This window comes from Erpetoichthys calabaricus, chromosome 1 (genome assembly GCF_900747795.2).
Source record: "Erpetoichthys calabaricus chromosome 1, fErpCal1.3, whole genome shotgun sequence".
Lineage (NCBI taxonomy): Eukaryota > Metazoa > Chordata > Cladistia > Polypteriformes > Polypteridae > Erpetoichthys > Erpetoichthys calabaricus.
The window spans coordinates 324,822,243-324,839,832 of record NC_041394.2 but is presented as its reverse complement, the minus strand read 5'-3'; the positions used below and the strand labels follow the sequence as shown (position 1 = coordinate 324,839,832).

At 39.6% G+C, this 17,590-nt stretch overlaps 1 protein-coding gene across 1 annotated transcript in view; it reads left to right on the top strand.

Annotated features, from left to right (window-relative positions):
• Window positions 1-17,293, top strand: part of tph2 (tryptophan hydroxylase 2 (tryptophan 5-monooxygenase)) — a 195,389-nt gene extending 178,096 nt beyond the window's left edge. Inside the window, exons 9-11 of the mRNA XM_028818446.2 lie at window positions 6,604-6,699; window positions 6,861-6,994; window positions 16,239-17,293. Of these exons, the coding sequence (XP_028674279.1) occupies window positions 6,604-6,699; window positions 6,861-6,994; window positions 16,239-16,413 (405 nt within the window). The 3' untranslated portion in view covers window positions 16,414-17,293. The remainder of the gene's footprint in view (window positions 1-6,603; window positions 6,700-6,860; window positions 6,995-16,238) is intronic.
• The last annotated feature ends 297 nt before the right edge of the window (window positions 17,294-17,590 follow it).

The following is a 17,590-nucleotide window of genomic DNA, read 5'->3' as shown; positions in this document are numbered from 1 at the left end:
ATGACTCATTAGACCTGCAGCTGCAGTTAATTGCAACTGCCCACAGAGTCTGTGCTCTTGCGTTGAATGTGTGACATTACAGAGCATTGAGTGTCATTCGCCAGGGAAATAAGGAGAGAGGCCAAAGCTAGAGGTTTGGGTCTCAGGGAGGATTAATGGCTTGCGGCTATAAGACTGTACTGGCGGAAAAAAGTCAATACGAACAACAGGTCAATACCTGATGTGAAGGATTAAATGTGGTAGCCTGAAGCAGGGAGAGTAGTAGCATTAAATATGAAAAGGACAAATTTTTAATATAAAGAAATGGACAGCCTATATTTTATAGCATCTTTCAATTGTCTGTAATGATTCTAACCTCAATGACTCTGAATTGGATCAAGTGGATTTTACAATGCTTTGTGTGCATGTGTTTTGAGAGATGGCCGGCAGCTCAGCCTGGCTGGGATGCCCCTGAAATGGAAGGATGGGGGAAGGCAGCTACACTGTCTCCCCAAAAACTCTAGATGGCAACTCCCCTGGAGTGTAGCGGTGCTCCGGGTTCCCATAGGACATTCTGGGACTTGGAGTTTGGTTTCTGAGCCCTGTTGGGTGCTGTAGGTGCCACCAGGGGGTGCTGTGAAAGGACCTGGGGAGTCATGCTTCCCTTATTGCCCGGAAGTACTAGGAAGTCACAAGGTCGGAAGCCCCGAAGTACATCCGGGCTAATTAAAGACCTGGAATTCTCCATCTGACCCAGAAGTACTGGCAAGTCATGTGGGAGGAAGAACAGAAGCACTTCCGGGTCAAGGACTATATAAAGGCCTGCTGGAGACCCAGCAAGTGAGCCAGAGTTGGGTGGAGGTGGACAATACTTGCTGGGAGGTGTAGAGGAGAGAGAGAGGGAGAGAGAGAGAGAGAGAGAGAGAGAGTGAGAGTGAGAGTTGTGTTTATTATTTGATTACTTGCCTATTTATTGGTGGCTGTGGTGCTTAGGGGCACTGTACAAGAAGAAAAAAGAATGAAAGTACTTCTTGTTGCATTTACCTGGTGTCCTGAGTATCTGTCTGTTGGGTTTAAAGGGGCAACAGTGCCACCTAGTGTTGACAGTGTATACATATATATATTTAAATACAGTATTATTTAATATTTTATATATATATAAATATATATATATCCATCCATCCATCCATCCATTTTCCAACCCGCTGAATCCGAACACAGGGTCACGGGGGTCTGCTGGAGCCAATCCCAGCCAACACAGGGCACAAATATAATATATATATATTTTGTGGTTTCTGAACCTTATTAGGACCCCCCCACCCAACGGGGACGACACACTGAAGTGCGACTGCCACCTCTGTGGAGGACTTCTTGTCTGTCATCGAGGCACCCGCAGGTTGTCCAGCAAGGTGGGGGACAAATCCTCAAGTGAAGACCCAAGACAGCTGGCAGACTTGTCCATGCAGTCGCTCACACCAACAGCCTCCCCAGATCGAACACCCAGTACGGACCCAGACAAAAACGAAATAGCAGTGGGAGGTGAGCTGCATCGGACACAGAGGAAGCAGCGGCTGGCATTCAGAAGGAGTTTACTCGCCTGCAACAAGTCAATAACACCTTGGGTTTCGCATTCAAACAAGCCCACGTTGCAAATGACTTTTACTCTCTGAGGAGAGAAGACCCAAACTTTAGAACACCACATTTTTTAATTAAGGATGTTTTCTTGTATCAGGTGATTTCTGATTGCATGGGCGACGGGCATATCGAGCAGCTGGTGGTGCCAAGTGGGCATAGGGAGAAGGTTTTAAAAATTGTTCACAGTCATGTTGTGGGGGTTCCAAAAAGAGTTCAGAAACATCGCAATATACTGTATATATAATATCCTCACAGGTGGCGCAGGGGTAGTGCTGCTGCTTTGCAGTAAGGACACTGTGGAAGATTGTGGGTTCGCTTCCCGGTTCCTCCCTGTGTGGATAGCGCTTTGAGTACTGAGAAAAGCGCTATATAAATGTAATGAATTATTATTATTATTATTATTATTATTATTATTATTAATATAAAAAGTATATAAAACATTTTTATCCCTATTGGGGCACAGCAGTTGTACGCACCTTTGCTTCCCTTTACGGGATCCAACCTTGGATTGTAGAAGCTCCGTCTCCTCTGTTCTCTAGTCAATGAGTGATGCCTCCTTCCGGCCAGCTGGGCTTTTAAGGTCCTGGGACCAGAAGGTGCAGAGCCAATTGCCATCACTGGGCGGTTTCTTTCTCTGGAGGCAAAGGAAGTCGACACAGTGGTAGCACCCCCTCTCAGCCCACAGTGGAATTACATACCTGGGGGGAACCCGGATGGTGACCCTGTGATGTGCATATGTGACAAAACAAACTGATGAAGTTGTAAACAAAAGAATTGAGACCGACAAAATACTGAGATACTGAATTTGGGACTTTCATTAGTTGTCAGTTATAATCATCAACATTAAAAGAAATAAACATTTGAAATACATCAGTCTGTGTGTAATGAATGAATCTAATATACAAGTTTCACTTTTTGAATGGAATTACTGAAATAAATCAACTTTGTCATGATATTCTAATTTTATGACCAGCACCTGTATTATGTCATATATTTAACAGACACCTCTATACACAGTGAATTATAAAAATAAACCATTATACATACAATTTTAGCAATGTGAAAGTATAAAGTTAATAAGCAACAGACAACAAAATTCAAAGTGCTGCATAGCCAATCCTTGTTATACAATGCTACTACTGTATGACCAAAAACGTTTAACAAATAATGAAACAATATATAATGAAGTGCTTCTCTGATAAGAAATAGAAAATTGTCATAATGTAGACCAAACATAATTTGTTTTCGCCTTAATAAAACACCTTCAGCTTAAAGTCAAAGGTAATACAGTGCATTGTACCAGTAAATCATTAAATGATAAAAGATGGTTAATAAATGACAGTTAATGAAGCAATTCTTCTCACCTTGAGAACACAAAGGCTCTGGCTTGTTGTGGCTGGATGCTTTGAGGTAAGTGGTATATTAATTATAAGAAGAGGTGTAGTGAACAGGATTATCAAGACTGTCAATGTCTCAACTTGGGAAAAAAAAAAAAAAGCAAACACCTTCCCGTGAAGCTAATTGGAGTATCAATTTGAGATGCCGTTCATAAAGTCTAAGGCCTTTGAAATTTGTTCATTTGCTTTTGTGAAATGTCCCTCTTTTATTCTGTGAAACTGTACATTTTCATTCACATTATTAATTTATAATCATGATCATTCCATCCACATACACAATATTGATATTTTAAGAAATTTTATATTAATAAATAAATGCATTCTTAAATGTGTTCTACAACAAGATGTTTCCATTAAATAATAAAGTTCTGTGGGGAAATATTGTCATTAAACGTGATGAGTGAAACAAGCCAGTTTTGAATCACTTACAATTCTGCGATGCTGACACTAAAATATGTTTTGCAGGAGATTTTGTATTTGTGAAATGTAAAACTCACTAAAGAGATTTTTTTAAAGTTCTATGTTTTTTTGGAGTATGAAAGAAATAATGTTGCTCCCTAAAGCCTCATTGACACTTCCCATTTGCCTGTGCTCTTTTCTGCAGCTGTGTAACGGATGTAATCCGTACCACACTGGTAAAATCAATTCTATATATACATGTTATTCACATCACTGCGGATGAGTGCAGTATGCTTTTTAAAAATGTGACTTCATACTCATTTTTCCCACAAAGACACACTAAAATGCACCATCATGCATGTTACTGTCTTTTTACGACCCCTAAAGATGCCGCTACCAAACCCACCTACCTGTTTTTACATGGCAACTAACTGTTGAAGATATGCAAACTTATTTTTTTTCACTAGATTTCTTTACTGTATTTACCATATATACTCGCACTTAAGTTCTCCCGCAGATAAGTCAGGGCTTGATTTTACCGTATAATTTCCGGTGTTTTATAAGTAGAATGAGAAAAACTCACACTGTTGGTGCAAGAGATTATGATATGCTACACCCACCTGAGAGAGTAACCACGGAGCACACAGCCTTTTCTTCCATGTATTGTGCCTACGTGATCACACGGTAATACCCAAACTATTCCAAAGCGATGTTTGCACTGTTTTGTGTTTTTTGTATCTTACACTCTCCTACACCTTATCGTAAGAGCATCCCTTATCTATGATGGACCCTTCGATCAGAAGGAAATATGAAGCTGGTTTTTAATTAAAAGTCGTTGAAGTGGTGAAAGAAATTGGTAACTGCACTGCTGCAACAAATTTCGATGTATCTTGATAAACTGGTGCGAGACTGGAGGAAGCAAGAAGATGTAAAAAAAAAAAATTAAGTTTTGCATTTTTGAACAGTTGTAAAAGTCGGGGTCTGATTTTATGATCAATTTTTCGGGTTCTAAGATCTGACTTGAGTAACGCGAGTATATACGGTAAACACTTTACTGTATTTAAACACTAAATATCATGCAGGCACATGCAGAATTATCGAATACAAACACTTCTTTCTTCTTGTGTAAATGGCACAAATTTCACCCATAAGCAAATTTTTATAGTTTTGCTTGCGGAGAGAAACGCTAATTCAATTTTGCAACAATCATTTTGCTTATCACCAGCCATGAACTATCAGCATCAGTGATGCAAAAAGGTGCGGAAAGCAGGCCATTTTATACCTGGTAACCCCTGTAGTACAGTTAGACAGAAAACAAAATGGAAAACTACAGCTTAAACAAAACTGAAGCTGCTTGAGTCCAGTATCTTGGATTTTTCCTTCCCTAATATAATATAAATATATATATAAAACTGACCAGTAGTGAGCCTTGCAGCACCCCATACCCACAGACACAAGTCCCAGGCGCAAATGCAAGTTGTTTTACAATAAAGTACCTTACAAATAGGCTTCTTAGGAAAATAGCACATTGTGACGATGCTGGTCAGCTCCATGCTTCCGGTTCCTTCCTGTAACGTAACCAAGGGATGATCCTAGCAGATGAGGACACATATAGCCAGACAAGGGGTAGGTGCATCAAGGTGCCAAAGTTCTTGTGCCAGTAAATGATTAAATAAAAAGATGGTTAATAAATGACAGTTAATGAAGCTATTCTTCTCACCCTGAGAACACAAAGACTCTGGCTTGCTGTGGCTGGATGCTTTGAGGTAAGTCCAAATCAAAGTGTCCAAAGTGCAGTGCAAAATCTGCAATAAATAAATAAATAACACAGTGACAATCTGTGAGTTTAAAAGCAAGACTTAAAATGGCAATTAAAAACCACCAACACAGTCATAGGGGCAATGTACCTTTCCCTCTTGGATGAGCCCCAGCACATCTCCCTCATCGTCTCCCCAGCTCACCCATTGCTCATTCAGGTGGCAGAGACACTCACAGCTGTGGTCCTCAACAACCCGACCCCTGTCTTGACTGCCATGAGTGGCATCGGCCAGACCACTCGGGGTCGGTTGTCTTCTCGTCTTCCTTCTCTCTGTGTCTGGTGTACCTCAGATCCTTAGAGGGGACTCCACCTCAATCGCACCTACTCCTCTGGACCATCAGTGGGGGGTGATCTGCCCCTAGAGCGCCATCTGGTCCATCGTGTCACCTTCAAACATGCTGCCTTTCACACACAACTAGGCTGGCTTGTCCTGCCTCTCCTATTGTCCTCAGGGCATCTCCATCTTTCTTTGTATTTTTCTGTCTCCCCCTCTACCCATGCAGACTCTTTTTCTACCCTTCTACTCCTAATGGGGCACAGGTGTGCACACACTGCTCCCTCCAAGTAATTAATGAGGCGCCTGCCTAACGCACATACTTGCACCTATCTTAGGGATCAGGGTACGATTATTTATTTCAAAGCAGAACATCTCCACAGACCACTTAACACACACACACACACACACACACAACTCTTATTCTCCCTTTTTCTTCTCCTTCCACTCTAACTCACCTGAATTAGGTCAAGCAGCTTCTTTTATGTTGGACCCATAAGTACTTCCACTGCCATAACACTGAATGGTGGAAGCATGTCCGGGTCATGCAGAAGCCCCACAAAACAATGTGATGTTCTTGAGCAGCACCCAAGGACCTTGACAGAGTTTTCCCTCAGGACCTTGAATATCATGGATCCCTGCAGGATGTCCATACAGGGGCCATGCCAAAGGACCACTGCCATCTATTGTACCGGGGAAGTAACTGCTCTTAACAGACCTCCTGCAGTCCATCCATCAATCTTCCACCCCAACTGGGATAATAATCAAGCACCATCCTGAACCATCCATTATGATCAAGAAACGCCCCTCATCCCAGTCAGTTTGCCAGTCCATCCTTTAGGGCACTTACAATATACCCACACAAACATGTATTTAAATACAGTACATAAACATGTTACTTAGGAAATGTTTAATCAGTTATGAAATCTGTATTGAAGAGGGTAAAATATTATAAAAGAAAATTCCTCACCATTGGCAGTCTACTCATATGTGGGTTCTTAATTTCTATACGTGAGGGGCTGATGTCAGTGAACAAGGCCCATTGCTGTTATGGTGCTCAGATACATGCTTACTGGTGATTATTCTTTTATTATTTTCAGTGCTATTTCTTTACTATAGAGTTTGGCCTGTGTAAGCAGGATGGACAACTCCGGGCCTACGGAGCAGGACTGCTGTCATCAATTGGTGAGCTGAAGGTATCTGAAGTTTATTTATTTAATTGGGGTTTAATTATTTAATCAGTTAATTAGTTCATTAATTTATACACTGTTCATTTAATGAATTAGACAATTACTCCTTGAACAATTACTATTAAGCTAACCTTCATTTAAATCTTTTTCTTTTTATAATAACTCAGCATTCATTATCCGATAAAGCCTGCGTGAAACCATTTGATCCTAAAACAACGTGCACTCAAGAGTGCCTCATTACTACTTTCCAAGATGTGTACTTTGTTTCGGAAAGTTTTGAGGAAGCAAAAGAAAAGATGAGGTAAAGAGAGTTTATGCCTTCTTCTCCCCTTTATTATTAGTACTTACAATTTTTTTATTCTTACTGTGTTTGTAGAGCCACTGTTAAAGCTAATTATAATTTCAACAAACATTCTTCTTCTTCTTCTTTCGGCTGCTCCCGTTAGGGGTTGCCACAGCGGATCATCTTATTTAAATTTGTATTGTTGTCCGCATATTGATTTGTCAAAATTTTACACCGGATGCCCTTCCTGATGTACCTGTTCAGCAGTTTTGCTCTCAAATAGGAGCATAACGTTATGTAATCTGAATGACGTATGTGTGTTTTTGTTTTTTTTTTAAATTGGTATCTTATGCTTATTGGTAAGCATGTAAGCCTCAATGTTTACTTCAGCCTATCGAAGGTTAAGAATACTTGCATACTGCATGCATCATGTTTTTAGCATTTGAAAAAAATGTGTGTACTTTTTCCTTGGAGAGACAGTTTAATAATAATAATAATAATAAAACATTTTATTTATATAGCGCCTTGAGCATGGGATAGCTTCACAGAGCCTTAGAAAAAAAACAGCAGGGTACATTGGATACAAATGTTTTCCTGAATAGAACAATGAAACAGATAACAAATCATTAAATAGAATAAAGGACAATAAACCAGAGTAAAATACTAAATTCAATACTAAAAGAAAAACAACCTAATTTGTGATATAGCAGACACACAAATTATCCTGAGCAACTGGACAGAGAGGTAAACTGAAAGAAAGGGCAGAATGTTAAGTTAAGTTAAAAGCCTTCCTAAATAGATGAGTTTTAAGTTGTTTTTTAAAGGAATGAATGGTGTCAGCTGATCTCATTAATTTCAGGATGTCTGAGGCCGTGTCACCCATGGAGTGCAGGTTAGTGTGAGGCACAACAACATTACCAGAATCAGAGGACCTTAGTAGGCGAACAGGAGCAGAGTAATGGAGAAGGTCACTGATGTAGTCTGGTGCGAGGCCATTTAAAGCTTTGTAGGTTATTAGTAGGATTTTATATTCGATTCTGTAAGACACAGGGAGCCAGTGAAGGCGAAGCAGGATGGGTGTGATGTGCTCACTGTTGCTGGTTTTGTGTAAGGACTCTTGCAGCAGAGTTTTGAATCAACTGGAGCTGTGATATAAGATTAGAAGGGGCACCTGCCAGCAGCGAGTTACAATAATCGATGCGGGATGTGATAAAAGCATGAAAAAGATTCTCAGCATTAGAAAAGGAAAGGAAGGAGCGAACACGTGATAGGTTACGGAGGTGAAAGTAAGAAAGTTTAGAACTACTCTTCCAGGTACAATGTAAGAACCATAACTAGGCAGCACTTATCTTTTCATTAACAACTTCATTCTATGTATTTAATAGATTTTAATTTATTCAATACCTGCTATTGCAAGGGCCAGGAACGATAGCAAAGAGTTCTGGTTTTCAATTGTAAACCTGATTGTTGTCCATGTGGCATTTTCACATTCTCCCTGTGTCTGAGTTGTATGTTGGTTTTCCTTACACATACCAGAAGATGTCTGCATTAGGTTCATTGGTGATTTCAATGCAAGTAAAGGTGTGAGGGTGTACAAGTATGCATCCTGTGATGAACTGTCACCCTGCCCTGAGCTGTTTTCCGCCTTGTGACTTGAGCTGCCCTGAAAGGCTCTCATCTCCTGCTAATTTCATAAATATTATTCTAAGATATAATAAATATTAACAAAACTGTTATTTTTTTATGTTTTTGGTATTTGGTACACTGTATTAATCCCTGAGCTGAAACTATCTTTTCGCATGACCTTTGGAGTTGAGAGTGCAGGGTCAGCCATTGTAACAGGTTGTTTGAAACTCACATAAAATGTAATATGAATAAAAGCAAAAAAAAAAAAAATAATAATTTCCCTCCTAGTGAATATATTTTCAGAATAGTACGGCTAAGTACATCCATCCATCCATTTTCCAACCCGCTGAATCCGAACACAGGGTCACGGGGGTCTGCTGGAGCCAATCCCAGCCAACACAGGGCACAAGGCAGGAACCAATCCCGGGCAGGGTGCCAACCCACTGCAGGACACACACAAACACACCAAGCACACACTAGGGCCAATTTAGAATCGGCAATCCACCTAACCTGCATGTCTTTGGACTTTGGGAGGAAACTGGAACGCCCGGAGGAAACCCACGCATATACGGGGAGAACATGCAAACTCCACGCAGGGAGGACCCGGGAAGCGAACCCGGGTCTCCTAACTGCGAGGCAGCAGCGCTACCACTGTGCCACCGTGCCACCCTCAGCTTAGTACAGAATTCTCTTAACTGTTAAAATGAAAAAATAGGGCAATGTGAAACACTCTTCCATCTTCTAAAGCCACTGTATCCTGAGCAGGGTTGCAGGGAAACTGGAGCCATAACATAGGGCACAAGGCAGGAACAATCAATGGACAGGGAGCCAGACCATCACAGAATGCACAAATACATGCACACCAGGGCCACTTTAGTATCTCCAGTCCACCTGTATTTCACTGAACTGTGGGGGGGGAAACCCACTCAGAAATGGGGAGAAAATGCAAACTTCACTTAGGAAGGAGCAGGGATGTGAACTCTGGTCTCCTTATTGTGAGGCAGCTATGCTACCACTGTACACCATCATGTCACCCTTGCAAGACATGTATTATGGAAAAAATACCCTTAGAACCATCTGCGTCACTCTCTCTCACTCTCTTTTTGCTGGTTTGCCAACCATGTTCTTGGTTCAACCAGTTTTCCTTGTTGCTTCCCAAAATTATGTGAGTATCGGAGTAGACATTTTTGCTGCAGGATGCCACTCCTGATTGTCAACCTCCTCTTGTCACCTTTTGCAACACGCAAGAGGGATGGTGAACTCATTTTAAACCCATTTCATGGGGTAATTCTTATAAACTTTAATTATAATCTATTGCAACATTTGTTAGTTATGGAAGAACATTTAAGAAAGAAAGAAAGAAAGAAAGAAAGAAAGAAAGAAAGAAAGAAAGAAAGAAAGAAAGAAAGAAAGATGTATTATGGAATATGACAATATATAAATAAAAACACATTTGAGCATAAATAATTAAACATGCCATGTCATCTTCTTATGTCTTTAGTTATTTCTTTATTTATGTATTTATTTAATTGACATTACATGCTACATAAAATATGCCTTCAAATGAACGCTGTCATTTTCACCCATTAAGGCTGAGAGGGCAGGCTCTACAGAGTGCTGTGTTTTGATTGGTTAATTGTCAGCAGGAGTGACACTCCCTTGATAATTTCACAGTCACAGGATTATCAAGGCAAGCAAACTGCATACAATGATTTGAAACACTACATGTCCACAGTGGAAATGAGGGCACGAAAAGGTTGGCCAGAATTTCTATACAATTCTAGTAGCCCTGAATTCATTAACCCCTCAGGGATCTGCATCTGATGTGTCTGCCTTTAAAATGTAGCACTTGATGGCCAAAGATTTATGTGCACTCTACAAATGATTTACTACTTACAATACATTACTCGCTAGAGCCCTCCCTCTCAACTTTGACTGGTGAAAATGACAGTTTTCATTTCATTGCTTATCTCATATTTTGGACAAAATGTAATAAATACATTCACAAATAAATAAAAGTACTGTCAAAACTGACAATAAATATATAATTACAACATGAAATGTCAGTATAAATAAGTAAATGTATCACAAAATATGTTTTTGTTATATTTCTTTATGCATTTATTTAATTATTGCTTTATTTATTCATTTCAGTGACACTGCATGCAACATGAAATAAGCCCTGAAACAGAAACTGTCACTTTCAACGTCAAAGTTGTGAGGGCGGGCTCTATTGAGTCCTGCTTTTTGATTGGTAATTATTCAGTAGAGTGGACATAAACCTTTGACCATGAAGGGCCACATTTACAGCAGACACTTCAGGTGCAAACTCCTAATGATAAATTTGCAGTTTCCTGAATTAAAATAGTCACTTTGCACATTAATTATAGGCAAACTTTTCTTTCACTCATAAACTAACGCACTTAGTCACAACTTTGAGCATACACATGAGCCACAGGATTCCCAAGTCAAGCAAAGTGCGTACATCCAGTCTGTCACGATACGTTAATCAAAAAACAGGACTCAATACTGTCTACCCTCTCATCTTTGATGAATGAAAGTGATCATTTTCATTTCACAATTTATTTCATGTTGCATGTGGTGTCTCTGAAATAAATAAAAAAATAAAGAAATACGTAAAGAAATAAACAAACAAAAAATACATTTTGTGACACATTTCTTATTCTTATTCCTTATGAACTATGAACAAATAGCTTATACTATAGATCACTAGCCATAGTACCTGTTGATGACAGGTAATAGAATAATTAAAAACATTTGCTCTCTTTTGTTCTACATAAACCTTCAGCGTCATTCCTCGGTATACACTGTTTGTGAACATCTCTTCACTAGCAGCTCATGTTCCTGCAAAGCTTGCTTCTCAGACTCTCATGATTTTCTAAGCACCATTCTCACATCCTATCTGGTTTTATAATACAGGTCTTTAAAGATGACTCTGTCAGCATGCGTCTTACATCTTTACTCCTCCTCATGTGTCTGACACTCACACTTGTTTTGTTGTGTCACCAAAGCCAAACTGACCTATCAGATTGCTCAGAGGGACTGGACACAGAGACTTTAATGTTTTATTATGTAGTACATAAGAATATATTTCCAGTTCAAAGAAGTACTTACCATTTACATACAAAATCTATTTTTATAGCAATAAAAACTATGTTAAGGATGGTCTCAGAACTGATAGTTTGGTATAACAACAGACAAAGTGGGGGGGGGGGGGGGGGGGGGCGCGTAATGGCACTGCTGCCTCACAGTAAGGAGACCAGGGTCTGTCTCCCTGTCCTGCCTGCATTGAGTTTGCATGTTCTCCCGTGTCTGTATGGATGTTCTCTGGTGTCCTCCCACAGTCCAAAGACATGCAGGCTAGGTGAATTGGCGATCTTAAATTGGTCCTAGTGTGAGATTGGGGTGTGGGTGTGTACATGTGTTTGCTCGCCCTGTGATGGACTAGCTCTCTATCCAATGTTTGTTCCTGTTTTGCTCACTATGACAGATGGGATAGGCTTCAACAGATCCCAACAACCCTGTTCAGGACTAAGTGGGTTAGACAATGACTGACTGACTGTCAAAGAAAGGGTAAATAATTTACCTGAATTTGCCAATGACAGAGGAGGTTTCTATGAGTCAGAGTCAGTAAAGGGGCCAAGTTCAAAATGAAACAAAAAAAATAGGAAAAAGATAATCAAAACGGAAGTGTAATCCAAGCCGTCCTAGTCAAAAGTCAAACTTTGGATTCCTAATGTATTAAGCTTTTCTGTTAAAAAAGCAGACATGACAAAGAATTTGTTGTTTATAGTAATCCAAGCATGGAGATGAGGTATGGTAATCATCTCTTAAAGCAAAGAATCACAAAACAAAGTCAGAGACATGACCAGATATTAAACTTCTTTCTACAAACAACATGATGGTGATGATGCTGAAAAATGTCAAGAAATGGCAGGACTAATAAGAAAGTGTTACCACAAAATGGCAACCTAATTACTTTACAGTAATAACAATAAAAAACAAACTCTTAACTCTTAAAAAAAACAAAGTAAGTATAATAAATTATTAGTTTTATGCTGAAACCTCAGATTCACTACAATAATGTTGACCAATATCACTATTAAATTCAGGCAATTATTTTTTTAATAAAATACATATACAGTGTGCATTGTGAAGAATATTCTTTGTAATAATAGTAACTAACTATGTTAAAAAGTGAAAAGTGTCGTGTTTCTGTTAAATGGGGTTAGTGGTACTAGTGTTTATGAAAATATTCTTAACAGAAATATTATTTTACAGTCCATTCACGTTTTTGAAGAGAAATAAAAATTGCATTTTTTAGAGAATGCTGCCCGCATGTTTAACACAATGGTTAATGTTGCTGTCTTACAGCGTCTGATTCTTGACCTGGTCACATTAGATCAGTGTTTCCCAACCACTGTGCCGTGGCACATACAGTAAGTGTGCCGTGAGAAATCATCAGGTGTGCCATGGAAGATTATCCAGTTTCACCTGATTGGAACTCTAAGGCTGCCTGTTTGTTCTGCCTGTCACTAGAGGGCAATAAAACTTCTTGCTCCAATTATGTGTGTTGCCAACCGCCAATAAAACAGAAGAAGACGAAGAAGAAATATGAAAGTACATAGTCATGCTGCGAGTGAGACAATGGCGCAGGTAATAGCGATGGCTAAATATTTGAAAAGAAAAAGTAGTCAATCTGACCTGGGTCCTGGAGAAAATTCTGACCCAGATGAAGGCCCTAGCATGAGTAGTGGGCAGAAGAAAGCAAAAATGGTGAGCTCAAGACAATACAATGAAAGTTATCTTACCTTTGGATTCACTTATACTGGGGAACCAACCAAGCCAATTCCGCTATGCCTGGTGTGTGGGGAAAAATTGTCAAACAGTGCCATGGTTCCAAGTAAGCTTAAACGCCATCTCCAGACAAAACGCCCATCACTTCAAAACAAGAACACGGACTATTTTGTTCAACTGCGTGAACAGACTGAGAAACAGGCAGCGTTAATTAGGAAAATCACCAAGACAAATGAGAGAGCACTTAAAGCTAGCTACCAAGTTGCTGAACTCATCGCTAAATCAAAACAGCCACACATCGTATAGCAGAGACATTAATACTGCCTGCCTGCAAAATTATCTTAAAAGAGATGATCGGCCATGGTGCTGTTAAAGAAATAGCTTAAGTCCCTCTCTCAAATAATACAATTTCCAGACGTATTGAAGACTTGTCTGTTAACATTGAAAAGATAGTTTTGGAAAAGCTGCGCATTAGCAGCAAATTTGCATTGCAAATCGATGAATCTACGGATTTCAGTGGACTTGCACAACTTATGGCAAATGTGTGCTTTGTACATGGAGACATCATCAGAGAAAACTTTCTGTTTTGAAAGGAATTGCAAGAAAGAACAACAGGAGAGGAACTTTTTCAAGTTGTGCCAGAGTACCTTGAACAAGGAGGACTGAAGTGGCAAAACTGCGTAAGTGTTTGCACTGATGGAGCAGCTGCCATGCTCGGGCAGACCAAAGGATTTGTAAACAGAGTAAAAGAACAACATCCAGATGTCATTGTGACGCATTGTTTTCTGCACCGGGAAACAACTCGTTGCCAAGACATTGCCGGCAGGCCTAGCTGCTGTACTGGAAGATGTTGTGCACATGATAAACTTTGTGAAAATGAGACCTTTAAAAAGTCGCATTTTTGCATCACTGTGTGAGGAAATGGTAGCGCAACATAAAGTGTTATTACTCCACACGGAGGTCCAGTGGCTGTTCCATGGCAAAGTTTTAGCCCGTGTGTATGAGCTGCAGGAGGAACTTAAAGCATTTTTGACAAATCAGAAGTATGATGACACTAAGTTGCTCTCAAGTGATGAGTGGTGTGCAAGACTGGCATATCTGGCAGATATATTTCAACATCTGAATGACCTGAACACACGAATGCAAAGCCGAAATGAAAACCTGCTCACAAGTACAGATAAAATAAAGGGATTTTTTTCAAAGGTGAAGCTCTGGAAACAACATATCGAAAGTGCCAACCTTAACATGTTCCCACACACCCAGAAATGGCAGAGTGACAACAGTGCTGCAGTGTGTGAGACAATAGGTAAACATCGGCAAAGTCTTGAACAGAAGTTGTCATGTTATTTCCCTTCACTTTCCACTGATTGCCTTGACTGGGTTAGGAATCCATACAGCTCAACTGCAGTGGAAAGGACATGACTTTGAAGGAGCAAGAAGAAATAACTGAACTGAGACAAAATCGTGGTTTAAAACTGAGCTTTGCTGATCTACCTTTGGACAGAGTTTTTGGCTGACTGCTGCCAAGGAGTTCCGCATTCTGGCAAACAAAGCTATTTCAGTTCTGCTCCCTTTCTCCACAACCTATCTATGTGAGGTGGGCTTTTCAACCATGACTGCTATAAAGACGAAAAAAAGAGAGAGACTCAGAGCTGTTGAGGAAGATCTTCGTGTGTGTCTTTCTTCAGTTCCTGCAAGAATATTAGCTTTGTGTTCAACTAAACAGGCCTAGGTTTCACACTGAGTAAGTAAATTGAGTAAATTGAGACTAGATTTTCATTATATTTCAATAAATATACATTTTCTAACATTTTTGTTTGGTGGCGTGCCTTGTGATTTTTTTAATGTGAAATATGTGCCGTGGCTGAAAAAGGTTGGGAAACACTGCATTAGATGACCACTTTAAACATTCTCACCGCGTCTTAATGGGCTTTGCATTTCAGTTTGATTGGCACCTCTAAATTGGCCCTCCATGGGTGAGTGTGGGTGTGTGTGCTCTGTGATGAACTGACCTACTGGCAAGGTTTTGTTCCTAGGGACTTCCTGATTGTTTATGAGAAAGTGGGGTCTCATAAATATAACAAATATTTTAAAAAACTGTTCTTGCTGTATACTATAATGTTTCTCTTAAATGCTGAAACTTCATAAATGCTTTTGGATTAAGCAATTCCGTGTATAATACTTCATAATTTGGTAATCCTGGAACAATTAAATGATCAATAATTTCCCTTAGCATGTTTCACTAGGGGCGGCATGGTGGCGCAGTGGGTAGTGCTGCTGCCTCGCAGTTAGGAGACCCGGGTTCACTTCCCGAGTCCTCCCTGCGTGGAGTTTGCATGTTCTCCCCGTGTCTGTGTGGGTTTCCTCCTGGTGCTCCGGTTTCCTTTCACAGTCCAAAGACATGCAGGTTAGGTGCATTGGCGATTCTAAATTGTCCCGTGTGTGTGTGTGTGTGTGTGTGCCCTGCCCGGGGTTTGTTTCCTGCCTTTCACCCTGTGTTGGCTGGGATTGGCTCCAGCAGACCCCCCATGACCCTGTAGTTAGGATATAGCGGGTTGGATAATGGATGGATGTTTCACTAATATCAGTGTATCCTTAGATATCATCAGGTTACCCCAATTTCACGTACAACTCGTGTGTACTTATTTTGGTATAGAAAGCGTTATTTCACTCAAAGCAGTCCTTGACTGTTTCTGCATAACTTCTGCAAAGGCCTTCCTAAGTGAACATTTGCTAAGTTAGGACTCTCTCAATATTATATGCAGAAATTATTATTTTGCTAATGTTTTTTTTTCACAACTATTCTTATTTTTCTTAGGGACTTTGCAAAAACAATCAAACGACCCTTCTCTGTGCACTATAACCCCTACACCCAGAGTGTGGATATGCTGAAGGACACCAGAAGCATTGAAAATGTGGTCCAAGAATTAAGAAGTGATCTCAATACAGTGTGCGATGCTTTGAGCAAGATGAACAAATACTTGGGAATCTGAGCCACCTAGAGGCTGTCGCTTCCTATATACAGGCCAACACCGAGGTCCTTGTTCTTCATCCTGCTTAACAATACATGTGGATCACTCTCGACATCTTGTGCTGTGCAAATTTCTGTCTGTGTAATTTATAACTATCTCTGCTTAACATGCCAGAGGTAGCAAACATGGCGTTATCTGGTATCAGTCTTTCATTATTATTATTAACTCTTCAATGTGATTTTGCTTTAATCGTGTGGAAATTAGCACACTGGTGTGCTGTAACAGGGATGTCAGCACTGTGAGAATTTCATTTAACACTCTCTAAAGGTGTCATCTTTATTGTTTAAGTTATTTGCAATATAAACAGAGTCATGTGTGGCACATCACCGTTGCCTTTGATGACAGCAGCCCTGATCTTAACATAATCGATGAAACTGTCATGCTGCAAAATTTTGATGACAAAAACTGATTTTATTTTTAAAAAATGTTAATAACTGTAAGTTGTAGCTGCTTCATCTTGTCGTATCTTGTGATTCAAAGTCTTCATCACAGAGTTCTAGCTTAACTGTGAGTAACTGCAATAACATTTGTTTTCAACTGTTTACAGTCCTTAAGCTTACACTTAAGTCAGTGAATTAAGATTGTAAATGTAATGTTTTGTTTGCACTGTAATGTGAAGAGGCATCCAAACAAATATGATAATCTAACTCTATATTGCTTGTCTTTGTCATTGTTTTATGTGTGTGTCACATCCCCTGCTATGATTTCATGAATTTCTCCCATTTGTGTCTGACACCATCTGGGAAAACAAATTATTGACAAAAGCAGTTCTCAAAATTCCAGACTTGTTGCATCACTTTGTCATTAAAAATGACGATTTTCAGCAATTACTTGGTGCATCATTTAAGATTTATGCATTGGTTGTGACAACCTTTATGACATTTAAAATAAAGCTTTAGAGTTGTTTCTCTTTGTGAAATATTTAATCAAGTTCTTTTTTTCTATTTTAAGTCATCTCAAATGCATTAGTCCACCAAAAATGGGATTTATTACCTATACACAGCCCCAGATAAGGCCGACATTACACTACAAAGCTTCTTCCATGATTTTAATGTAATAGGCTTCACTTACATAAGGCTAAGACTACTATGTTTTCATTTAAAAACACATAATGTTAGTCTTAATTTTTGCATTTTTG